Here is a 27,099-nt window from a genome sequence, read left to right as displayed (position 1 = left end):
AAAGATAATCATAATGAGAAAGTTTGGTAAATTTATATTTGTGTGTTTTTTGATTAATCAGTGTATATAACAGTTTTTTTTAAATGGACTTGATGCTGCACTCTAACTGAAAATTATGTAACTTCATTCTTCAATGATTAGTGTTAACAGCTTTTTTGAATACATCTTCTTAGAAAAATATTCTTTGAAAACATCAGTATATGACTTTACACTCAAGTTTACAATGCAGAACTCCAGTTTTATACATGTAGTTCAAATGTGTGTCAGATTCAGGGATAATGAATACCTGATTGTTAAAAGAAATTATTTTAAGAATAATGGAGAAACCCTGTTTAACAAGAGTCTGTCTACACTATAGCAGTGCAGCTGCAGCATCACAGTGTAGTGCTTCCTGCATCAATGGAAGGGATTTTTCCATTGATGTAGTTAATCTACCTCCATATGAGGTGGTAACTAGGTTGACGGAAGCATTCTTCCATCGACCTAGCAGTGTCTACAGCGGAGGTTAGGTCAACCAAACTGCGTCACACAGGGCATGACATTTTTCATGGCACTGAGCAATGTAGCTAGGTTGATCCAGCTCTTTTTTGAGTGTAGACCAAGCCTAAGAATCTGAACTGTTTTCTTTTGACCGGGGTATGTGAACACAGGCTCATGTTGTGATGTTAACCTCTTATTGAAAGTTTGCCAGTCTTGTTGGGTTCTTGAAGTAGCATTTACTTTGGCATTTTTAGACAATAGCTGAAATATCAGCAGTGTCCCTCTTTTCTTTAAGATGGCCACAAATAAGGTCAACCTAGCTGTTTAAGGTGATTGTTTTTAACAGGGAATTCTCTTATCACTAATTTTCAAATTATGTACACTCTCATTGTTTGTAAATGTCTTATTGAAATAAGACTCCTCAAATACTTTAGCATCAGGGAAAGAAGAACTTGATGAGTGCAAAAATAGTAACGTGCCACAATTTTCTGGATTTGTGAAATTTTCTGAAAATTCCATGATCTTGATTTTAAAAAACCTCTTTCCATTAGGAAGAGCACCTCCACTATGTGAAGTGATATACTTGGTTAACCTAGACTTAAAATTCTCTACCACCAAACAGAAATGGTTCTTATCTCCTTTATATTTCAGAAAGCTTAACAAATGATTGTTATCCCCAATTTATAGATGAGTACTGAGGTGCAGATATGTGAAATGGTAAAAGGGGTAACTTGTGTGAGATTGCCCAGCTAAATCAGTGACAGAGCTAGGAATGGAACCCAGTTCTTTTGACACCCAGTCCATTCCCTATCCCCTGGACCATGATGCCGTCAAGCAGCAAAGGTATATATTTGCCCTTCTTTCATCCCTTTGTTCAATTCAGGTGTGAAATTTAGTACTGGCATGAAGCATTTACTTGGTAATGTGTGGGGGAGTTTTTTTCTTAAATGCAGAAGTTAAATGCAAACCAAAACCTTTATTAATGTAACATTAAGTTTACAAATTTAAAAGCATATCAGAAAATGAAAATGATAATTTTCTTTGCAAGATTAACGTATACATACTGTGTAGTGAAGTATACATTTAACAGTAACTAGTAATTTAAAGTGTTATGGTAATACGGGCAGATTAATGTTACATTGAGAAGCATATTTTTTTCATTTCTTGACTTCAATTTAAACCTGAATGTTGTATACACATAACACTTTTTATTCAGTAAGTATTGTTTAGGTCTCTCTCTGTGTATATAAAAATATGGGCAACAACCATAATCAGAGTTGTTGTAATTCTCCTGTCTATTCTCTCCACCTGCCGGTAGTAACCTTCTTGCCTCATCTATTACAGGATTTTTGGAAACAAAATAAAAATGTAAAAAGTCACTGTTTTCAGTTTTTAATTTAAAAATTAAATGCCCTCTCAGTTTAGAGGCCTCCCTTCAATAGCAAAGGTCCACCAGTATTTACGGAGCAAGTTTTGTTTCCCTGTTGCTGGATTTTTTTGAAACTCGTATAGTATTGTAAGCCACGGTAGAGATTCTCATTCTTCTTTGACTTGTCTAGCGATTAGTGTTTTGATATGCTTTAGTGGAAATTAAAAATTATAAAACCACCCATCAAACTGAATTTGTAAAAACTTGCTTGGGAAAATAAGTGTTTTAAGTAGTCTGCAATCCAAAGCATTTCCTGTTCTACATGCTTATCAAGCCTGCGAGCTCTACTTCCAAGCTGAACTAGAACAGATTTGAGAATTATTCCTAGCCGATTGGGGATGGTGTAAAAGGGAGGGAATAAAACAAAATTTCAGAGAAAATAGTACAACTTCTTTATTATTTCAAGCTACTAAGCATACAAATGTTGTATACAGAAAAAGCTTCAGACTTTTGGGAGACCAAAGGAAAGAATTACTATTCATTTGGGGAGGTGTGAAATGATATGTTGTTGCAATACACCTCTACCTCGATATAACGCTGTCCTCAGGAGCCAAAAAATCTTACCGTGTTTTATAGGTGAAACCGCGTTATATTGAACTTGCTTTGATCCGCCAGAGTGCGCAGCCCCGCTCCCCCAGAGCACTGCTTTACTGCATTATATCCAAATTTGTGTTATATGGGGTCGCGTTATATTGGGGTAGAGGTGTACTTATTTGTGAGATTGATCCAAAGGCTCTGTACATTTTGACAGATGAGCATCACTTTACTAATCTGCGTACCAAGTAAAACCAAAATGACCTACTTGTTTCCTGGAATTTTTCTGCACTCACACAGCTGTCAATCAGCAGGTGGCAGTTAATTGTTAAATAAGACAGTTATGCTTTCAGATGCCTCAGTGGTGCTCCCTTTATGGTTGTAGCAGTGGAAAGAATCATGTTGGAAGTCCCACGCCTGGTCATGAGTCTGATTTTCTTTTTAGGACTATGGAGTCTAGATGTAGGAGGCTGGAAAAAGTGGTCCAGGGAATCAGTAGATACTTTATTGCAAGACTTTTGGCCAGCCTGACTCATCCAGAGAACCAGGAGCTGACACCTGTCAGTTTTATAGGTATTCATTAGTTCTGTATAGCAGCAGTGAAAAAGGCAGTTCTGTCAGATTGCACTCTTCCTCAGTTTGGCAATGCTGTAAGCAAGAGCAGAGGAGCTCTAGACTCTAGAGCTATGTCTGCAGAGGGTAGCCTAACTGCTATGTTCATAACCAGAAGGGACAGAAACTTAATTTTTTAAATGTAAGCTTTGACTTTGCAGAAATTGATAGCAGTCACTAGGAAAACTTCCTACTTACTTCAGGTGAACAGTTTTGACACTACATTGAGACACTCCTCTTTGTTGTCTTGGTAGAATACTATTTAATTTACCTTTTCTCACTACGTCCTTCAAATATTAATTTTTTTTTACATTTGCAAAGTGCTCTAAAAAGATCTCACTAGTTCACATTCAAAACAATGCATCAAATTTCTACCATTCTGCAGTAGTTTAGAATAGCTTGTGCTTTTTTAAAAACACAATATTATTTCATTTTGAAGTGTTCTGTGTGTGTTCCTGATAAGGAGTGGGACAGTGTTTCATACTTTTAACTTCTGTATACAACATTCAAAATTTTTATCGGTTGTCTACTGAATTTTGCCTGATTTGGCTTTTTTCATCCTTTCAGTTTTAGTGTTACGTGTTCTAAATAGGTATGTCCTTTGTTTTAGATGTTTGCGTTAGAAATCAGACATTTGAGGGTACGAGAACTATGACTATAACATGAACTGAAGCAGTAGGTTAGGATTGAATATCTTGAACTGTTCTGTGGAAAAGAACAATTCAAAATTATTCTGTTGCTAGTGTAATTTTTAAAATGATAGAATATGTATAGTAAAGCTGTCATAACAAGTGCAAGTACATTCCGTAGGTTGAAAGTATAATGAGGAAACCCATCTTCCTGAGAGTCTCCATACTCTGCATTGCAGCAGTCTAGTAGCAGTCACTGCCTCCAGGGATGTAGCATGAACTATATGTTGATGTTTTTGTAATCTGTTTCTCTCTAATTTGAACTTTTCATTGGGACTGCCTCTGTTTTAATGGAGTATTGTGGAGGTAAATGTAATATCTAGTTAGAGGACTGTTAAAATCAAACCCAAGCAAATACTTTCCTCACATTTAATTTAATCTGACATAGAATATTAGCATTGTATATGTTAATCGTCCATATGAAATATAATACGTTTACTTGGTCAGCCAGTTTAAAAAAATCATTGGTTTTTCACTGAACAGGGTTTCTCAATTAACTTCTAAGAATATTAATTATAAGGTTTTAGTTCAAATCACAGCGTGGTTTGACTCTGTTAACATTATTTCCCATGGAAAACACAGCAAAATTATTATTATGCAATCTCTGAAAATATTGCACCTTCTCTTTGGACCTAAAAGTCCCATATTTTTGCACAGTGGGGGCAGCTTTGGTATATTTTCATTGAGCTACATTGCAATTATTTATCACCTTTCAGATGAGCATTTCAAAGTAGTACTGGGATTATAATTTGTTCATTCATTGGACACTGATTTTGGATATAAGAACAACGTACTAATAATAGCAGTAACTCTAATTTTTCTCAATTTTATGTATTTAAGATCTCAATCCTAATACTACATTAAAGCAGTAGTTCTCTCTTCTGGTTCTCATTCATTGTAGATACAGATTTGATTGAGGTCAGTTAAATGGTGGTATCCTGTTAGTGCAGAAGTGTGATCTCAGCTGCCAAGCTATATCCAGAAAGTCATAATATTTTAATAATTATGCATATGGAAAAGTAAGCTAATAAACTATCTTTGCAGTGCAAATAATTATGGCATAGGTTGAAAAGTTTAGTTAGAAAGCTTTGTATATAACACTATAAAAATCTATTGCTTTCATCCTGAACTGGATTGACATTTTGTTCTTTTTGGTTTGCAGTCAGTCCTTTAGGTAAAAAATTTCTAGCATCTTTTGATTGAAAGTTTAGGCAGTGACACTTATCCTTCTCCATCTGCTTCTAAGAGGATTTTTCTAGTCTTTCCAGATTCCATTCCAGTATGTAGCCTAATAGCTTTAAGTGGCGTTTCATGGTTGGCTCAGTGAAGATAAGGACAACCTAATGCTTATGGTCCAAGGGCTTACAGTGTTTCTCTGATGCCAGGGAATTGTCATGTCCTGCAGAGCATGAGCTGAAAACAAACTTAAATATTTAACATAGCTATGTGGTACAGGATACAGATTGGAATAATTCTGAATCCATGCTGTAAATTATGCTTGAGTTCACTAAACTCACAAGCAGGTTGTGAGCAGAATAAGGATAAATATTTTATGCCATACAAGAGACATAGTTTACTTGTGTCAATTCTGTAATGTTCATAGACAATGGAATAATCTTGATCAGTCTTCTAAATTGAAAGGTGAGCGGGAATCTTTGTAACTGCAAACATGGAAAATATGATCTGTTTCTTACTCGGAATACATTTCTCTTATTCCCATTGTATCTCAGTTGGTAGATTTGGTGTAACCAGTTTGTTTGTTTTATTGTTCATCCCTGGTGACTGCCAGTAGTGCTATGCTGTACAAACAGGGACCATTGATCAAATTTGAAGTCATTAACTTGGCTGTTTAAATAGATGCTGTCCTATATAATTAGTAGAACAAGAGAGTAATACTGGCTGATACGGCTTTATTCTCAATAAAAGCCTTCTTTTCATAAAGTCTTAATTTGGTGCTATTCAGATGTTTTGCTTGTTTTGTATATTTAGCTTGCACAAGAACTAGGCTTTTAAAAAATTATTAAAATAAAATATATTTAAAATAAAGCGAGGATAATAGTTTTGTGACTATAAGTGAAGAATGGCATTGATATGATGTGAGACTGCAAAGCCTTTGATGCTAATTGTAAAATCATGCTTGGAGGAAATGGTCACCAGGGTGTTCTGTGAGGTAAATGACTAGTTAATCTCATGCTGCCAGACAATTTCTTGGGTAGACAAATGAAAATATTTGGGGAAGAATGGCTTATCACTCTCTGGCTCCAACTGCTTAGAGTATTCTGTCCAAAATGTTTCAGCTTGCCGCCTCCTGCACCCGTAGTACCTTGTTTACACACAATTTACCTTTCACCTCTCCTTAGCTGAAAGGAACGAACCTTTTAGCAGTTCTGAATTGTTATTCTCAAATGGAGAAAAGAGGCAAGATTAATAGGTATAAGCTGTTTTTTCAGTGGCTCTGTATCTTTGTGGTATGCCTGTCAGTCTTCTGTATCATCTGTATTTCCTAGATATTGCTTAGCACAACTGAATGTAAAGGTCAGCTATACAAAGTGTGTTTTGGTACACATGCTGGATTCCTTGAGTATGTATTATAAATTAGTGCTAGGTATGCGTTAGTGTATTGTGAACAGCATTGGAACAGAATAGTGGTAATCTCATTAATCTGTGTACAGTATGTGCCTGCAGACAGTCTAGTGTTCCTGAGTCACATTGTTGCTAGTCTCTGGAGAGTCTGCAAATTCAGCAGTAGGATGCATGCTTATTGACCCACATTTCCTCAGGCACAGAAATAGTCACGTGTGTCTTCCACACCAGGAAATGCATCTCATTTACTGTTTGGAAACCAGACAAGCATTGATGTACAGTAACTTGGTTCATCGAGCATTTATATGACCCAAACCAAAGTGCTTTCAGGGATTTACCCTTTGTATGACTGATATGTGATTAGATAGACCAGGGGTTCTCAAACTTCATTGCACCGCGACCCCCTTCTGACAACAAAAATTACTACAGGACCCCAGGAGAGAGCACTGAAGCCTGAGCCTGCCCAAGCCCCATCACACTGGGTGGAGGGGGCAAAGCCCAAGCCGCACTGCCCTAGGCCTGGAGGCCAAAGCCCAAAGGCTTCAGCCCCAGGCAGGGAGCCTCTAACCTTAGCCCTGCTGCCCTGGGCTGAAGCCCTTGGATTTGGGCTTGAGCTTTGGTCCTGGGCCCCAGCAAGTATAAGCCAGCAACACACCAATCGCTGAGAGAGACACTAGAGAGTAAACGCGTATGCTTCCTTTCATTTTTGTCTAGCAAGAAAACACTAATCTCTGTGTGCACACTACTGCTTTATTCTTACAATAGCCAAGTAAAAAATTGCTTACTTCTAAATCAAAAGTGTTTTAATTGTTTACCAGACATTAGAAACTTTGATATTAATCCAGTGAAAACGGCATTATATAGGGGTATTTCCTACAACAGGTTAGCTGCTCTTATCTAATAGAGAATAGTGATTTTAATATTAAGATTAATAGACTCTGCAAAAGGATCAGGAATTGGGGGATGAATGAGAAATTTGATTTAAAATAAATACTATAGACAACTTGTTCCATACTTTCTATGCATTTTCAGCTCTAAGCAAGAAGGCTTTAGTGGCGATCTTTAGAAAACTATAGATGTCCAAATAGTAATGGGAATAAGAGTTTTTTAAGCTCTTTGTGCTGAACTACAGTAATTTGGACCAATAAATGGAGAGGATGTATAATAGTTTGAGTGTGTATAAATCTCAGAATTTGACAGTTGAAATTTTTTAATGATTCAATTACGAGTAATATTTTTGTCGAGAGACTTCTTATATTCAAAATCAAAGCTGGTGCTAAGAATCTCATGTTTGATGTCTCATTGCAGAAAATTTCTGCTCATTACCAAAACCTTGGTGCCTGTAGTTTCTGTTTGAAATAGGTGGGAGTTACAAGTGCCCAATGCACTTCTGAAAATCAGAGCAATTACTTAAAAATAGATTTTGTTGTGCAACTTTAGACACTTAAGTTTGGGAAATACAGGCCTTAGTCTTCAGATTTGGCTGTGCCTTTTTATAATCATGTGGGAACGGCTTAAGAAAATTATGCCTTGTTTTCTATATCTGATAGAAATAATGTGGCTATAAAGGAGTATTAATAGATGTTTGACCACTAATCTGATACTTTAGGTGTTCTGTCTGGTGCCAGTGTATAAAATCGGCAGAGTTTTAGTGGTTAGATCCCTCTCTGTCTAGCTGCAGTGGCAATGTGACTATAGAGCAGTATCACACTTCCTGGATCCAGTATTAAATGAGGTTTGACTGTGTTTATTGCACAAATGGCTAAACTATGTGCAGCCACAGTTGGAAGGGTCCTGGAGGGAACAGTAATATTGGATTTTAAAGCACAGCTTCATTCGTGATGTAGACATGGTCAAACGTGGGTAATGAATGAAAATTACTTTCTCCATTTTTAGTACTTTATTTTCCTACAGGAAGGAATCCAAATGGTGTTTAGAATGACTTTTGGGTGTTTATGCTGCAATAATTTATTGTGGCAGGCTCACTTTGCTTGCCTGAGTGTTTTAGAATGGGCTACATAGAAGGGAAGGCAGTATATCTGTGCTAAGAAGTTGACCTTTCAGTATCAGCAGGGGTTGAAACTGTTCATCAGGATCTCATGTATAGTAACTAGTTGTGCATCAAAAAATAGGTAATCAATCTAAAATCTTTAGTTTAAAAGATTTACCTATAATTCTAATCTGGCTGATAGTCAAATCTTGTATGTGAAGGTCTTAAATGTGAATGTCATTAATACTTGGTACGGTCCTAGGTAAAATCTAAGACTTTTTATTACTAATCTGGGGGAATTCTTTCTAATGACATATGACACAACTGTCAACTCAAAATAAATATAACAGGAATTCAAGGCCAGCCACTCATATGTAGTTGTGAAATGAAGTTATACTCATGGGAAATAACTAAAACTGTATCCAATATGTATATTTTCTCCATATTGAAAACTAACAGTACCCCTGTCTAGCTGGTAGTGGCTAAGCAGTATCTGCCTTGATGCCAGGCTGTGTGACACTATACCTGGAAAAAAATATTGGAGGGGCGGAGGAAGGGAAATGCTTTGAAGAACTAGCCAGCACCATGACATTAGTCTCAGCGTTCCATGGTGGTATGCAACTTTAGGTTCCTTTTGAATTCTTCAGTGATATTGGATTACCAGTTAGCATCAGCTGTCATCTACTACTGGCCAAGAGGCCATGCTCCATCCTTTGGATGTGTGGTCAGCCACATATTTGTTACCCTTGGCTTGACTATGGCAACACACTGTACCAAGGAATGAAAATAACATTGATGAAAAAATTCCAGCTGGTTCAAGTAATGGCTGTCCGCCTGCTAAGTAGCCCAGATCAATATGAACACATCACCTTCATCTTTTGGACACTCTTAGCTCCCCATTGAATACTGGCTTTAATGTCGTGATCTTGATATTTATAGCTTTCAATGGGCTGGGGCTTGGTTACCTCAAAAATTGTCCCTCTTGTTGTCATGCTTTCCCAGACAGCTGTATCCATCAGGAACAATGGAACTGTTAATAACAAGGCTGAAATTTGTGGAAGCAGGGAACAGAGTTGCCTTGGCAGTGGGGCCCATAGCTTTGGAATTCTATCACAAGGATTGACACAAGTAGTCTTACTACATTTAGATGGAAAAGTAAAAGCCATCTTTTCACCATAGCTTTCTTACCAATATATTTATATTAAATGTGAAAGCAAGCTATATACTCTAGGAAATGGGGGAAAATACCAGACCACTGGTTGCTTAAGGTACTCTAATATCAAAATGGAGGCTGCAGTATTAATACCTATACACAATAATAAGTAAAAGCAAAATAAATCCTATACATTTAAAAAAAGGAGAACATGGAATGTGGACTTCTTGAAAAGTACTGAAAAGTACTTCAGTATGTATTTCTTTAGAGGTCGCTCCAGTAGTAATGTCGGATTAATTTGAGACTTTATTGTATAATTTTACTTTAAAGAATAACCTTTAGTTCCAATAACTAGTTGGTGTCAGATTAATTGCTGGAGATGTAAACTACTGGCTTACTGGTTCATGTTTAGACATATTCAAAATCTGGCCTTAAAATTTTTGTGTCTGATATTTTACTGAGTGAAGTTTCGTAAATTGATGTCTTGTACTGGAAATCCTTCATTTGAATGGATTTAGTGATTTAAAAGAATTTAGAGAAAAGGGAGTGCTAGGATACTGTGGCTATGATGGTTATAGAAGTACTTTGGATAGTATTAGTTGCCATCAAAAGAATTGCTTGTAATTGAAACTTGGAATATCCCTGTTGGTTCCAGGTCATTAATTGAATCTACAAGAGTGTATGTTGGTTTCAGTCTATTTAAATGCCAGCTATCCTGTGGACTTTCACTTGCTGTTGGGTCAATTTACTCCTCTCTTACTTTATAGTTCTGGTGGCTCTTGAGTCCATCATCTGAAGTGATGTATAGTGTCAGCAGAAGCCAATTGCTAGCTGCCTTTACACAGTGCATTACATAGCAGCTTTTGTTAGGTCTGCTCAGCTGAGTGCCAAGCTTTGACTGAAGGCATGTCTGTATTTTTACTTTAAGACAATGTTCCATGCAAGTTGTTTAACTAAAATCTTTCATAGTGATACATTTAAACTCTCATGGGATGAACTAGCAGTTTGCATAGTTTACAGCTTACACATGGTTTAACTGCATACATTTTTGAAATAACATTGTTTGTTTTTAAGCTCTTGCAAACATTCCTGTTGAGCATTTGATGAAAACCAGACACTTATCTGTACCAAAAAAAGTATTGTCCATAAAAATTCCAGATAGGCTTATTTTCATTTAAATACTTTTGCTCTTGTATCTATGTTGAATCAATACCCTGATTTTTTGTTGTCTTATTCCATGTATTTGAAAAATAAAATTTAACTTCACATAATTGATTTTTTAATATATATATGGAATTCTGAATCATGTCCTTGTCGCTTTTGGTATGATCTTTAAGTAAATTAAATAGCATCTAAAATTGGAAGCAGTCTTTGGAGATTAATATAGTCTATGTGAAGGGCTATAAATCCCAAGCATTGTTTGGCTGAAATGCAAAATGCTTTTTTATGAAGATTTCAGGATTGAAATGGGGGAAAAAATGCTTGTCATTTGGATGGATGTTTTAGAGCTTTGACCATTTGGGAATAATATAATGTCACTGTTGGGCTGTTGCCTTGTTATATTTAAATAAACTTTCTCAACAGCTTCAATGCAGAGGCTTCCGCTTTCTACTGCAGGACACTTGAAGCCTATGACCAGTCAGGTTTTTGCTATTTTTTTTACTGATGAGATAAATTATTTGGTGTTTAACTGTGTGTGTGGGGAAACAGGGTCAAAGATAATACTTGGTTAATAAGTATAATGGCTAACCATGATTTGCCCTTGCCAGAGTTATATAAGCTGGCATGCGGTTCTCTTTCTGTCACCATTTCAAATGTGTTTTGCTCTGTGGACAATAGTGTCGTTTCCCTCCCCCTTCCCTTCCCCCCCCCCCCCCAAATTTGTCTATTTAATCAGTTTGGCTGATCCTCCCTCCTCTTAGCTCTAAGGGCTTGGCTACACTTACAAATTTGCAGCGCTGCAGCAGGGTGTGAAAACACACCCTCTCCAGCGCTGCAAAGCGCCAGTGTGGTCAAAGCCCCAGCGCTGGGAGCGCGGCTCCCAGCGCTGTCCGTTATTCCCCACAGGGAGGTGGAGTACGGACAGCGCTGGGAGAGCTTTCTCCCAGTGCTGGCGCTTTGACTACACTTAGCGCTTCAAAGCGCTGCCGTGGCAGCGCTTTGAAGCGCTAAGTGTAGCCACAGCCTAAGTGTAGTAAGGCATCCTAAAGTATATAGCATGTTGTGTTGCTGGAGCCACTCAGCATGTGTGTGTTTTGTGGGTAGTTTATCTCCTACTGAGGCAGTATGGGATATAGCCGTCCAAGTTTTCCCAGTATACAAAGGGACAAAGAAAGATGTTTCTTTGTAAGGACTCTCAAACTTGGTTGACACATGGATATTTGTTTAAAAAAAAAAAAAGCAGCTGTGTGACAATGACTCGATCCTTGTCATTTGTGTTTCACAAATTGGTCACAAAAACATAATTATACTAGTAGAGTGGCTGGCTGAGCCCTTCGCTTTCAAAAGGGAGAACAGAGAGCGCATCTGATAAAAGAGCAAGATCCAAAATGGTGCATTTTATAACTAATATGTAGGTTTTCAGAAGACCATTACATATTTGAATTAGCACCCAAATGATCTGCTCTACACACATTTTATAAAAATATGTATTTTTAAAGAAAATCAAATGTCTCAAAAATGGAAGAGCTTTCAAACTTGTGAAAGAGGAGGTTGAATATTATCCTAAATTGATTGACCCAGTAAATAGCTATCTAAATTATCTGAGTATTCTGTAAACACTTTCCTGCTAAATATGTAAAAAGCAATTCCAAAGTAATTTTGGAAGAAAGCTTTTTGGCTATTCACTAGGGGTTCTTTTCCTATTTCTCGTGTCCTTAGAAAGTCCATTTATGTCCTGCATGAATTTCACTGTACAGTTTTGCTTGTAATCATTCATAAGTGGATGAGTAGTTTAGTTTAAGGCTAGTGTTTGTATTTGTGGAATGTTTGATTTCCTGGAAAATTCTGGGAGGGGGGGGGGCGGTTTCCAGGCTCCCATCTATATATTAACTAATTAAGAATGTTTTTTGCCTAAATATTCTTGTGGGTTTGATGTGTTAGGAAATGAACGCTATCTGCAGTTGGCAGCCCTTTTGTTTAGGTGGTTCTGTACTCCGTCAAAAATCTTAAATAATTTGAATGAATACTGATAGCATTAACAGATGGGTAATTAAAGCACATTCATATAACATACCTAACTGACTATTTCCATAATTTTTAAAAGAAACCAAAAGTCCAACCTTCCTAATATTAAGTTAGTACAAATTGATAAATGGCCTTTGCATCATTGTTAGCATTGTTCCTTTCTACTTGACAGACGTACAGGATCCCAATGTCATTTCAAGATGTAGCTTCAGTCTTTTTGTAAATAGGAAAGAACTATGTTTAAAGGGTGAACCTAAAGACAATTTTAATAGCTAAAATCGGTACCTATATTGTGTTCAGATCTCAGATTTTATATTGAATTAACCATTCACTGTTGCACCTCTGGTATTTGTAAAAATCAAATGCATATTGATGAAGTTATGATTAAAGATGCTGTTGTCAGGTACTTACTTTTTGGAATATTATATCTTTTTTTGCTGTTCAGCAAAGGCTGGGAGTAGAGTATAATGTTAAGATATGGGGCAAGAGTCAGAACTCCTGAGTTTGATTACCAGCTCTACCTCAGAGTTGCTGTCTGCGCTTTGTATTTTCATGCTTTAAGAATTTTTTCAGTGCTTGGATAACTGAAACAGCTAATTTTAAAACTTCATCATGGGTTTATTTCTCAAAGATTTTGATGTTGTTATTTGAAGCACACATGCAGCACATAATTTTCAACACTTCACCTTCCAACACATTTTTGATTGTATGGCAATGATGGCGAGCTCTGCACATCAATATCTGTTTCAGAGTGTGATCAGATATGTGCGAACCATTCCAATAAACATTGCTAGTCAACAGAATTTTTTTTTTAAATTGAATGGTAATGAATATAATGTTACGGTTTAAGAAATAAAACTCACAAGAAATCCAAAATTGTGGTTACCACAGCAACTGTAACTTGGATGCATTGCTTCTACATTAGGGCATAAAATTAACAGTGTGAACAGAAATATGCTGCATATATGAAAGGGAATATTGTTACAGCTCTTGTTTGAATTGTAGCTTTGAATTTCTTGATTTTTTTTTTGTTTAAATTCTCATCTATAAAGTTGTGTTTAGGATTTTTGCACTTTATTTTCTGAACTTTATCCCCTGTATACACTTTAAAAAAAAAAAAAAAGTATTCTTACCAGTCTCTCAGTTGTCCACTTCTCAGAATACATATTGTATCCAGACTGTGACGGAATACAATGGGGGTAATGAGAGCATAATATATTCTCAAACAGTTGAAAGCTAATTTGTGGGCATTTCATAAAGAATTCAGTCAATCAGATTTGTTGGAAACATTTGTTAGAAAAGAGGGAAGAAAAATGTGACTTATTTTGTTTTCACTTTTGTTGTGGTTCTGGTGGATGCATTACGTAGGAAAAGATTGAGAATAGTATACTGTGCAGTGGGAATATGTGGCTGTATTCCCTGAAATGTCAAGGAAGGCAGTGTAGTCCAATTAATATGGCACTGAATTGGGAGATCTGAGGACAGTTCCCTGCTCTGCCATTTACCCTTCTGTAAAATCAGAATATTGATAAGTGCTTTGAGATCTGTGGCTAAACGTTGCTATTAAAGATCTAAATTGTATTAATTTATTTTGTGAGGCTGGGAGACTGTTAAGGGGGGGAACATATAGGTAAGAAGGTGACTGAATAAGAGGAATAGGTAATGGGTAGGAATTGAACATAGTGGCTAAACAAGTGCGGCTGGTGAACGGGAACCGAAGGAAACTCCTACTTTCAAAAACTGATCTGCTTCCAGGAGGGGGAGTGGTGGCTGCCCTAACAAGGCATTTCTGACTTCTTGAATTTCTGTTACAGAATAAATAATTGTGCAGTGGGAGTGGGAGGGTTCTTGGCGCAGAGGTGGAGGGGAGGACACGGGTGAGAGTGGCTATGTTGTGTTGGGGGCACAGGAGGATGCTTGGTTAAGTGATACACTAGTTAGAATTTTAGAGGCATTTAAAGAAATACTTAGGTTAGTAGATAAGGGTTGGATCGGGCACTAATTTATGGGTGGGTAGAGAGGGGGACAGATGGGGAAGTTAATATTAAAAAAAAAATTCCATACCTGTTAATATCTCCTGACAAAATTAAATTTGCATATGTTGAAATAAATAAAATTGATTGAATTCAACACCAATTAATCTTCCTCTCTCCCACATAATTAATTCTAGAACTCTTTCACGTGCCCCCCAATTTATTCTCTCTTCCCCATTTCTGTAATTCACCACATATGCACAAAGGCCCAATTCTGTTCCCCTGCACACGTTAGTCCCCTAATTCCTTCTATAAATCCCTGCACAATTCTGCTCAGAACTCTAATATCAGTCCTCGCGAATCAGCCTCGTCCCACCATTTAGCCCTATATTTTTCCTTTTTGTGTGTGTGTGTGTATGTGTTATGACAGTAAAGGTTAAAATATTTCCAAAAGTTTGGAAAGCTAGCCTACCCTTCCACATACACAGGATGTACAGATGCAGATTTTAACAACGTTTATTGCTGGTCGCTGCCATAGTGTTTTGGTTTTTTAATATCAGGAAGTCGAGAGACAATATGGTTCCATTTGTGGTAACGTCAGGTTGAAATTAACATAAATGGAGAGAATCCTCCTATTTGCAAGTTCTTTTTATGATTAAGTAGGACCAACCTGTTAGTATTCTTTTCCAACTAGTTTTTTAACACACTTTTAATTGCTAGCTATCGCTTAATAAAAATGCTCACACTTGCCCCTGGTGTGTTTGAAGAATCTCTCTTCAGAGGTGCCTACTGTTTGTAGATGGATATGTAGTGAGTTTCAACCCAGAAAAAAAACATACTTTGTACCCTACTGCAGCCCACGTAAAAGGGCTGCATAAAAAGACCTAAATATCTTAAATCTAATAACTCTTCTTTTGGCAGTTAATTAAGAGAAAACTTCATAGGAATGTAAAGGATAATGTATTGATTCAGTCCTGTAGCCCAGTTGAGTTTTAGTTCTAGTTAAGGCGGAGTGAAATGTCAGGATATGGTTTGTATTTCCACTGAAGCCTCCTCTTTGCTGACTAGCCAACTGTGTCGGCATTATAATACTTTTCTCTATCATTAATGCAGGTCAGTCATGTGATGTTTGCAAAATATTCTGATTAGTTATTGCCTGGACATCTGTACAGGTTTTCAGTTTGCCTCTGTTCTCTGGGTTTTAAATATCAGACTCCCAAGTATTTGATTTCTAAAACGTTAAATACACACAACCCTCTTAAATCTTTCAGAACCTGAAGTGCAAAGTTGAATCTGAATTTAAAAAAAAAATAAAAAAAATTTCAGAAATTCACTTACAATTATGATCAAAATAAAAAAACAAAAATAAAGGCGGAGGAGAATAGAATGGATGCCTTGGACTTTGTAGTAACAATTTAACTTCAAATTGCAAATATAATGGTGTATTTTGGTACAATAATGTGGTTAGTCTTAGAAACTCTGTGTGTTTTTATACACGTAGTGCCTTCAGCAATATTCATTTTCTATTAAACTATTTCTCCTTCCATACCCCATCAAACATAAATGATTGCCAACCTGGAAAAAAAACCACTTAGATTCTTCATGTGTTGCCTGGTGGTGGGAAATCAAAACAGACGTTTGTCTGCCATGAAGTCTCTCTTAAGGGCATGCACACAGAATAGAAACAGCAAGCAGAATCATTCTCAGAGGCAGTATAGGGAGGGTTGCTGGTGGTATTCAGAATATTTTCCACAGAAAATACACTGAACCATTTGGATGAGCAGGGATTTCATTTAACAGATTTGTATAAGGTTTTTAATCTTGTGCCACTGTACTGTGGGATTTAATGCTGCATGTGTTGGGCTGCTGCTGTCTAATTTTTAACACTTAAAATACTTTGTCCTTTTATGCTGCCCTCTCAGAAAACTTGTTCCCCTCCCACATTTTAGCTTTGAATAACAGAACACACTGCTGTTTGTAGTTATTTTTAAACTGCCTTTTTTAGGGGTAGAAAAACAGCAATTTGGAAAATAGCACTTAAGACAGAACTTATAAATAGTATAGCATTCGTTTGCGCTATTGCATAGTAGTGCCAAAAAAATTCTCCTTCATAAATAGGTCGCCATTGATTCCTGTGTTTGCAGGTTGCATACCATGTGAACTCTGGAGGCACTAGTGGAGGTATTACTATTATAATTATTTCTGTGTCTTGGGCTAGTCTACATTGGGAGTGTTTTGCTGGTATAGCTATACTGGCAAAGTGCTCCTAGTGTTGATGCAGCATGTACCGGCAAAAGCACAGTTTTGCCAGTATAACTGTGTACACTAGGGGCTTTTGTTGATGCATTTATGTTGGTCAGAGCTCATACCTTGTCTCACCCCTGACTAGGGTGACCAGATGTCCTGATTTTATTGGGACAGTCCCGATTTTGGGGTCTTTTTCTTATATAGGCTCCTATTTACCCCCAGCCTGTCCCAATTTTTCACACTTTCTGTCTGGTCGCTCTACCCCTGAACAACATAGCTATGCCAGCAAAAGCTTATAGTTTAGACCTGATCTCAGATACACGGGGGCTTGTCTACACATAGTGCTGCTGTAACACTTAGTGAAGACACTACCTACACCAGTGGGAGAGTTTCTCCCATTGGTATAGGTATTCCGCTTCCCCAAGAGGTGGTAGCTGTGTTGACGGGAAAAGCCCTCCCATCAACATAGTGCTGTCTACATCAGAATCTCAGTCGGTATAACTCTGTCGCTCAGGGTAGTAGATTTTCCACACCCCCTGAACGACGTAGTTATACCATAAGTTTGTATTGTAGAGCACATCTAAATGTAAACTACATTGCAGCTGGATGTCCTTGTGTGGTATACAGTAACATTCATTATAACATGTCAGTTATATTGCGTCTAGGACTTCCTGTTTCCCACCTTTACTCCTCTCTTCCCATAAGGAAACTTTCAAAGTCGTCATTTATAAATAAGAATTAAAAAACTTGAGCACTAAAATCTTTAATGCTTTTAATAGAAATGACCTGTTAAAGTTCCTATTCTGTGCTAACTAACTTTACCTATGATTAGGGAGGGAAAGTCAAGACTGGTGTCAGATGTGTAAATATTTTCAAGTCAAAATCTTTTCTTTACCGTTATGTCCACCAATCTGGATTAATGCCTCTGACTGAGAATGAAGAGAGTTAAACACCTCTTGGAATGCAGTAATTGAAAGTGCATTTCTACAAACAAAGATAATCAACTATAATACCTGATGAAAGCACAAAGATGACCAAAACATAGCTCTGCAGACCTCTTACAATGAGACCGCCCCTCTTTCTGCACAGGAAGAGGTGACGATTCTCAGAGGACTTGTCTTCTCTGCAAAGTTAACTCAAGTAATTTAAGTGTTGCTCCTAATTGGAATCCCATCCACACACACAAAGCCCTGACTTGAGTGCAGTGCTCCTTTTAACTCAAGTCGGCTGGCCTGAGAAGGGGTATAGGTTAAAACTCAAGTGAACACAACTTGTCAATTTCTAACACAACCACTCTGTAGTCTGGATACAGACTAGATGCTCTGGTGTGCATCTAGTACTGCAGTATCTTCCCACAATTCCTTCCATGTGTCCAGAAAGGACGGACAAGTTCTCTTACAATTCAGTGGCAAAGAGTTCAGAGTACCTCTGCTTACCGCAATGCTAAGAACTGTGATATCTGCCCCCAGATAACTTAGAGCCACAGAAGAGAGTATAACTGGGTCTTCTGATTTTTCAGTATAAACTGACAAATACCGATAAAACACCACCGGTATGCTAACTTATTGTGCACTATTTGGCTTATGTAGACCCTTCTGGTGCACGCTAAAGGTTCCATAGTGTGCTTTAACATAATGCTGGAGTAGGTGACTTCTGGGTATTCTTCTGGCTCGATCAGTCTGTTTCTTCACTTCAGCAGGTGGGTATTGTAGTTTTAAGAATACTTGATAGAGATCTTGTAGGTGTTGGAGAACACTTCAGCCTCCGTGGTCACTCAGTTACAGACCTAAAAGTCGCAATTCTTCAACAGAAAAACTTCAAAAACAGACTCCAATGAGAAACTGCAGAATTGGAATTAATTTGCAAACTGGACACCATTAAATTAGGCTTGAATAAAGACTGGGAGTGGATGGGTCATTACACAAAGTGAAAACTATTTCCCCATGCTGATTTTTCCCCTACTGTTACTCATACCTTCTTGTCAGCTGTTGGAAATGGGCCATCCTGATTATCACTACAAAAGTTATTTTTTTCTCCTGCTGATAATAGCCCACCTTAATTGACTAGTCTCGTTATAGTTGGTATGGTAACACCCATTTTTTATGTTCTCTGTGTATATATATCTTCCTGCTGTATTTTCCACTGCATGCATCCGATGAAGTGGGTTTTAGACCATGAAAGCTTATGCCCAAATAAATTTTGTTAGTCTCTAAGGTGCCACAAGTACTCTTCTTTTTGTTGAAACAAGGTGAGGGGAAGCTATTTGGAAGGCATAATGTAAGTGACCAGCATGCCAGGGTTAACACCCCCAATATTTTTGCAGCAAATTCGGTGAGATGTTTGTTTACAAGTGCTATATAGCACTCTAGCAGTACGATGTCAATGGCTAGTCTACCATAGTGCACTCTGCCAGAAGAGTTTCACTGGTGGTAGTGCACTTTAAGAAAAAGTCTGGCATAAACACAGCCTGGAGAAGGAAAGCCTTCTCAATCACCAGCACCACTTCCTGTTGCAGTCCCCTATCAAGTGGCTTTGTCACCTGTTTGTTTACTTGGTTTTAGAAATCTGAGGGTTTTTTTTAAGTGAACCCATTGATAGGGCAGTTAAAAGCATTTTTGCTTCAGTGACTTCAGTGCGCAAATAGTGGAGTGAAGCCAGGGGCACAGCTCAGGGATGCTGGCTACTGAAATTGCTTCATAAAGATGTTTTTGGAGTACTGACTGTTTTGTGGCAGGATTTTTGTGTTACTACAGTGAATAATAGCTTTAACTAAAATTGAGGGTTTTACAGACTGCAGTACTGAAATTGGCAGTAATACTCTACTACAGTAGACCAAAAGCCAGTGGCAAAGATAAAACATTAAACAGAGAATCTAATTTTCCAGTAGTCAGGAACTGCCGTGGCTTTTATTCAGAAGCTCTGCAGAAGGTAGCTGCAAGAAAACACCACAAAACTTGGGTCAATCTGAAAATATAAATTTAACAATGAGATTGAGTATAGAGCTTTAACTTGTATATTTGGAAATTTTCCTTTACTTCTCCAATAAGCTTCCATATTTATGGTGAGAAGTGGGGTGAGAGGCTGAACAATTCCATACTTTAAAGGGACTTTTTAAATTAGAAATTTCAACTAACAGTCTAACACTTCTGACTAATTTTTCCCATATTCACTTTTTTCTGTTTTTCTTCCTTTTTTCTCAAATCAACCCCAGCAGTAGAAGAAAATTAAATATTGCGCTGTAAGTGCTCACATAGTAACTGACTCTGATTCTGTAATCCTATTTTATTTCAAATTGTGTCATCAGTGTTCTTACGAGTACAATACTTCACAGACCTGCAGATTTTTCATTTTTTTTGTCAGTGGGGGGGGAAAAGGTTATGGAAGAAGATTCCTGTGATCTAGCACCCAATTTAAAAAGACACTTATGATAATTGTATTAAAAAAAATTCTTTACCTGTTGCTACAAAGGATGTAAGAATGAATGGTTTATTTTTGCAGTTCATTCAGGTTGAATAGCAAGCTAGTCTGGACAGTTTCATTTGGTTATACATTTATGAATTTAATGCAGTGTTGTTTTCGATCATATTTGCTCTTTGACAGCCTCTTAGTCCACTTCCTGGTTGAAGGCAGATGCTGGTGGCATTGCTCCCAGCGCAGAACTGCTCCCAGGAAGCTGAAAGGGTCTCAGCAGAGGTGTGCCAAGATTGTTTTTCCCACGCTCTTGTTACAACTATTTCCCAAGTCTAGCTTAGCCAAGGTGAAGGTGCCTGTGTCTGACCTCACATTCCTTGGGCTGATTTTATGTAGAATGGGAACTCGTTAGCTGCAGGGTGGGAAAGAGATGAGGGGAGACATTCATAGGCAGAGTGATGGTATAAGCATTATACAAGCATCCTGCTACTTGTGTCCAGACGTCTCATCCTGATAGAGCGGGGACCTTCTCAACAAGTGGTTAGTGAAACATAAATTGAACGCTGGTATAGCTAGCCTACTTTCTCTCTCACACACACCTTAAGTAACACTTAAATATCTTGACGATATTAAAGTTAATATTTGACAGTCAGTGGTTATACTTCCTAGCCTGATATAGAAGCTTAATGAATATTGGACAACTTCTTTGAACTGAGGCTGAATACCGAAAAGGTTTTAGTGAACAGTAGAATTAAGATTGGAGTCTTGAACAGAAGTGGAGATATAGAAGTGGAGAACTTATAGAACTTATAGAAGTGGAGATAGTCAGACCAAAGTCTTTCCTTCCCATATTTCCTTTATTTCTGTGTACTCTGCTATCCTTTTCTGTAGAATTGGGGAGAGGCAAATAATGTCCGATTTGTGGATCTTCAAGAAGGTCATGGATAATTGGATGCTTTTTTGGTTTTGTTCCCTTGGATGGGGTCTTGTCTTATATCTAGGGCAAAAAGATATTGCATTGGAGACCCCTTGATCGCTATTGCAGTGTGCGCTTTTTTTTCTTCCTCTTTTATCTTATTTTATTATATGTAAAAATACCTTTGCCCACAAGAATTGAATTTGCTGGCAGATTGAGGTAGGTAGAGTAAGCTGGTGTTCAGTAGGGAGGGTAGGTGCAAACGTTCTAAAAAAGTTACTGGTACAGAACAGTAACAACTGCTTGAAAAGCTACGACCAACAATCTGAATGGGTGGACCTGAGGCAAGAGAAGTCACTTTTGTGTATGTAAATATAAAATAGAGAGCGCTTTCTGCATTGGGAAGTTCAGCAAAACTGGCACACTTTGAAAGATACTGAATTCGGTCTTTGTCATATTAAACAATTTGTGCCAAAAGTTCATAAAGACCGAGTTTCCTTTTATTTTATTTTTCTTGGTATGCAGTCAGCTTTGAGATATGAGGATAAAGGCAGTATTTGATTAATTCAACTCCCTCCGTACATGAGTGCATGCAGAGACTACGCTGATTCCAAATTTTGAGGGCAAGAAGAAACCAGTGTTCATATTTAACTTGCTCAGTTTTAAGTTAAGATCAAGATTGAGAAAATTTTTGGTGTCTAATCATTATGGGTGTTGAAGATATTTTTATAAAAGGCTTTTAGAGATATTAATCTATTTTTGTTTTGCAGTATTATGTGCCAAGAATCTTGCAAAAAAAGATTTCTTCAGTAAGTATAACTGACATTTCTAATACTGTATGAATAGCTTTATGGTACTGTTCTCACACTTGTATTTTTAAACTATAAATTATTGTCCTAACTCCTATGCATGTCTGTTTTTCTGTGATACAGTTAGGGATATCTTCCACATTTGCCAGTAGCACTAGATTACTATTTAGGTTCATATTACTATATGATGTAGACAGGCACTTAGATATAAGACGGAGGCGGGGGGACAATAATTCTAGTCATGACTCTACCACTGATGTCACTTACCTCTGTGTCTATGTAAAAGAGGCATATTACTGATCTCAAAAGAGGTGGTAACACTTATGTTTGTAAAGCACTCTGAGGTTATAAAATACCATACAAGTGCTGGAGCCTAAACCATACCAAGGAGTGCATGGAAATGCATAGATACTAATGAAGGTATTTGTTTAATGAAATACTGTTTTAACTTAAGCAGTATTTAATGTTTTTTCCCTTAAAGAATTTCAAAATTTGCTTCAGGTTAGAATTATGTTAAGCAAATCTGTGTCCTAAAAAAAATCTGATCCTAGGAATAGAAACTGTATTTAAGTTGCAAAAAGAATTTTAGGATAACTGTAAATTTTCCTTACAAGAATGTTAAAAGTTCATGGCAGAATTGGGATAAAAAAGGAAAACTGAACAAAATAAAAAATAGTACAAACGTCAAATTATGGTCATCACGTTATTGGTCCTATATAAAATTACAAAAGGGTAGCTTGCTGAAATTTGAGATAGTTTGTTTTTTTTATTTCAGTTGCTGATGCATTAAGTGTGTGTGTGTGTGTGTGTATATATATATATATATATATATATATATATATATGTATATATATGTATATATATGTATATATATATTTTCAATTATTAATTTGGCACTGTGATTCTAATTGTACCTTTTTTCTCCCCCCACCTCCCCTCCATAGGACTTCCTGATCCATTTGCAAAAATAGTAGTAGACGGATCAGGTCAGTGCCATTCAACTGACACTGTGAAGAACACATTAGACCCCAAGTGGAACCAGCATTATGATCTGTGAGTTACTTTTTCTGTAAAACCATTGCATGAATCTATCTGGAAAGTAAAACACAAGTGTAAGCAAGCCACCTTTTCCCCCATCTGTTAGCAAGAAGAGCCACAATTCCCGAGGAAGCTGGACTTTACAATCACTTATGGTTCTTAAAATATATTTGAAGGGTTTTCTTTTTCTTTATGGACACTTTTTTTTTTTAAAGTAATTATTTAGGCATGATTTTAAAGCATCTAGGTGTTTCAAACACAGCATGAAAGCTTTGACTCTAAGCTTAGCTAGATTCCTGCATCAAAATTATTTCCAAACATTCTCCTTGTTGCAGTGATTAAAGTTTTTTCAAAATAATAAACACAAATCTAAAAGAAATAAGTTTGGAACATAATGAATTCATGTGTCACATAGCTTTTAATGAGGTTGTCTGTAATTAACCAGTGCTGTAACATTAATGTGCTGTGCAAAGTTACAACACTAATTAATGCTATAGCAAGATTGAGTGTTTCTGTATTTATGATAAAGCGACATGACTAAAATATATCAGAATTCAGTCTGCATGGAGCAAAGTGAAAATACTGTAGAATAATAAGAAATCAAGCGTGAATTAATCTCTTCTAAATATATATTTTTCTAGATATGTTGGGAAAACAGATTCTATAACCATCAGTGTATGGAATCACAAGAAAATACACAAGAAACAGGGAGCTGGCTTCCTGGGGTGTGTCCGTCTCCTTTCCAATGCCATCAGCAGACTAAAAGATACTGGATGTTAGTATATTTTTTTTACATGCATCTTAAAAAATGTATTTTGCAAAAGTCCTTGATGCTATATATTTGAGTTGTGAATATTAACTTTTTTATCTTCAGTTCAATATTTGCTTGGGTTGAGTTTTTTTTAATTCGTTTGCAGACCAGCGTTTGGATCTATGCAAATTAAACCCCACAGATACTGATGCAGTACGAGGCCAAATAGTGGGTAAGAACATTCCTGTCTGTATAAAAAGAAGCAGTTATAGTTCAAACTTACAACTCTTTGGATTAAAACAAGATTCAGATGGATGCTAAAAGGGAAAAATTTTCCTAAAAAAAAAAAAAATCTTTCAAACCTCATTTCCTGAAGTCACTTATTGTTTCAATCCCCTTTCATGTTCATTATACTAATATTAATTAGATGTCTTGGTTACTGTAAATGAACAGGGACTAGGTTAGAGCATTTGAAGTTTGTTTTAATCATCTAAATTGCTTTCTTCCAACTGATAATTGTAAGTGTAATTGGTATGAATAAGTAGGAATGGAGGATTTTGGTGGTGATTCTAATACAACTACTTAGGGTAGACTTTCTCCGTGGAAAACCAATTGTACATGTAAAGCCAAGGTGATACATAACAGGAATTCAGTGGTACTATCAACTCTAAAGGAAGATATTGTGATATAAACATTTTGCAGACCACCATTTTTAAGTCACTTTTCTGAGAACACCACCTGACAAAGAATGGCTGTTTTGACATTGCGGTAGTGTGCCTGCCTACCCATCTCATAGTGTGAGCTGGTGATCTGTGACTTGGGATACTTAACAATTGATTAGACAAACTTTTTCTTCATTTTTTTTATTTTTCTTGCTCTGTTTAGAGCATTTAGCCCAAATTTTACACTCGTGTGTTGTTCTTAAAATATTTTGAAGTATGCATTCAATTTAAAAATACAATCAAATCCCCTTTGTCTTTTCCTGACTCCCCTTCACTGAAGGGGAAAATATGTAATTGGCAAAAATTTTAATTCTCTATTGTGGTGACATCTAGTGGTGAATACAGTTCTAATTCCAGGCATCCTTGACTCAGTACTCACAGAAGAGATTTAGAACCTTTTGTGAATGCTGATAAATAAAAAAGTCCATATTTATAACAAAGTAAATTGGTTTATTCATAGGGAAGAGACAGCCTAGCTTTTGGAGCTGTGATGCTAGTAGTTTGCATTTGGGAAATACTATCCCTTTTTAAAATCAAAGACACTTAATAAAATATTGAGTAGTGCAGATGTGAGCTATTGATAAAACGATGCATTCTTGGAATGGTAGAATTTGTCTTCAATTTTCACTTTTCTGTTTCAGTCAGTTTACAGACACGGGACAGAATAGGCTCAGGAGGTTCTGTGGTAGATTGTAGAGGGCTGTTGGAGAACGAAGGGTAAGTGTTACATCTGATAATTCTGCTGAGTATTTAGTTTCACTTAATTCCGTTCATGGTATTTTTGTTCATGCTATGTATTATGCTTATGAAGAATAAAATCTGGAATTCTTGTGAATAGTAATTCAGCCAAATTAATTAAGAAATCGTCTAGAGATAGATATGATGTATCTCCAGACCATTTTTTAATAAATTTGTCTGTATTGCTAATCAACAATTATATTTATACACATGTGCACATGCACATAAATATATACTGAATGAAATTTGTGTGTGTATATATGTATGTATGTGTGTATATAAATTTAATTAAATGTGTGCACACATTGAATGAAAAATATATATATAAATATATAAAAAAAGAGTAGGGTATAGTGTGTGTCCTAGAAGTTGCAGTTCATTCAAATCAAATAATAAAGAGGAAGAAAATTAGCCCTTTTTGTATACAAACCTTTACTGTGTTAATTTTGTGAGTGTCCCTGCTTTCAGAACGGTGTATGAAGATTCTGGACCTGGAAGGCCACTCAGCTGTTTTATGGAGGAACCAGCACCATATACAGATAGTACTGGTGCTGCTGGTGGAGGAAATTGTAGGTTTGTGGAATCTCCTAGTCAAGATCAGAGGCTTCAGGCACAGCGACTTCGAAACCCTGAAGTCAGAGGTCATGTACAAACACCTCAGAATAGACCACATGGTCATCAGTCACCTGACCTACCTGAAGGTTATGGTAAGAGTTTCCGGAATTGTACATTTGCTGAAGTCTTTTAGAGAGCTTTATAGCTAAATTTCCTTAAGTTTAGTATAAAATACATGCTTTACTTGTTAGTACAGGCAATATCTGTATGTCTGTAATGGTCTGTATTTAAGGACACGAGATAAGCAGTACAGATATAAACTGAAGAATGGCTCCTTCGACAACAGCTACTGCAAGAGACACCTAGCACTGATAGTAAACTAAACATGAGTTTGTGGTGTGATGCTGTTGCAGAAAAGCTAATGCTAAATTTGAATGTTTATGCATGGAAAATGCATTTAAAACTAGAGTAGTAGTGCTATTTTGCTTTCCTTATGGCATATTTTGTGCAGGGTTGAGGCCCATAGTTTAGAAAAGAGCTAGAAAAACTACAGGAAAATATAAAGGCAACAAAGAAACAAGAATCAGAGGATAAGATGAGAGGGAGAATTAAATCTCATCTAAGAAAAAAGAAGACACCAGATTTGGGAGTGAGGCAATTATCTAGTTTATTTTAAAATAGTGATAATATAAAACCACAATATAAAAGAAGAGAATTAGTTCAAGGCATCGTGATCTGAACTTAAGATATTAGAAATATTAAGAGCAGTTGGATAGTGAAACATACTATTAAGTCCAAAGTGAGAGAGATCAGACTGGATGGCTCAAGTTATCTATTCTCTCCCTGATTCTGTTGTAAAAGAACATGCTTATAGCTTTAAGAAACTGCTTATAGATTTTTAAGAATTTATCATTTAGAATAATTAAGGAATATTTTCCCTCCTTTATGTAGAACAAAGGACAACGGTACAGGGCCAGGTTTATTTTTTGCACACACAGACTGGAGTTAGTACGTGGCATGACCCCAGGATACCAAGGTATGTATTCATAGCTATACAGTCAGTTATTTTCATCTGATGGCAGTCAGCTGAATCATTAAGTGCTGATGATATGAAGTGGTTCCTACTCTGAGAGATAGCAGAATAAGGAATCATCGTAGATTTCTTTATTGACTTTAATTCAATCCCCTCAGGTTACTTACTTTGCTTATTAATTAAAAATTAGCTACCTGTGACTTTTAAATCAAGTAAAAACATCATGTAACCCTTACTGAAGTTACATTGA

General features: G+C 36.7%; 1 protein-coding gene across 2 annotated transcripts in view; it reads left to right on the top strand.

Moving 5' to 3' along the window:
- The window catches only part of SMURF1 (SMAD specific E3 ubiquitin protein ligase 1), a 61,685-nt gene that overhangs the window by 12,317 nt on the left and 22,269 nt on the right, over nt 1–27,099 (top strand). For both annotated transcript variants that reach the window (XM_044980322.1, XM_044980320.1), the window contains exons 2-8: nt 21,974–22,012; nt 22,957–23,065; nt 23,692–23,825; nt 23,968–24,033; nt 25,165–25,240; nt 25,730–25,968; nt 26,768–26,852. In XM_044980322.1, coding sequence (XP_044836257.1) covers nt 21,974–22,012; nt 22,957–23,065; nt 23,692–23,825; nt 23,968–24,033; nt 25,165–25,240; nt 25,730–25,968; nt 26,768–26,852 — 748 coding nt within the window. The remainder of the gene's footprint in view (nt 1–21,973; nt 22,013–22,956; nt 23,066–23,691; nt 23,826–23,967; nt 24,034–25,164; nt 25,241–25,729; nt 25,969–26,767; nt 26,853–27,099) is intronic.

The sequence above is a fragment of the Mauremys mutica genome, chromosome 11, assembly GCF_020497125.1.
Source record: "Mauremys mutica isolate MM-2020 ecotype Southern chromosome 11, ASM2049712v1, whole genome shotgun sequence".
In the NCBI taxonomy this organism is placed as follows: Eukaryota; Metazoa; Chordata; order Testudines; family Geoemydidae; genus Mauremys; species Mauremys mutica.
This window is presented reverse-complemented; position numbering and strand designations above follow the sequence as displayed.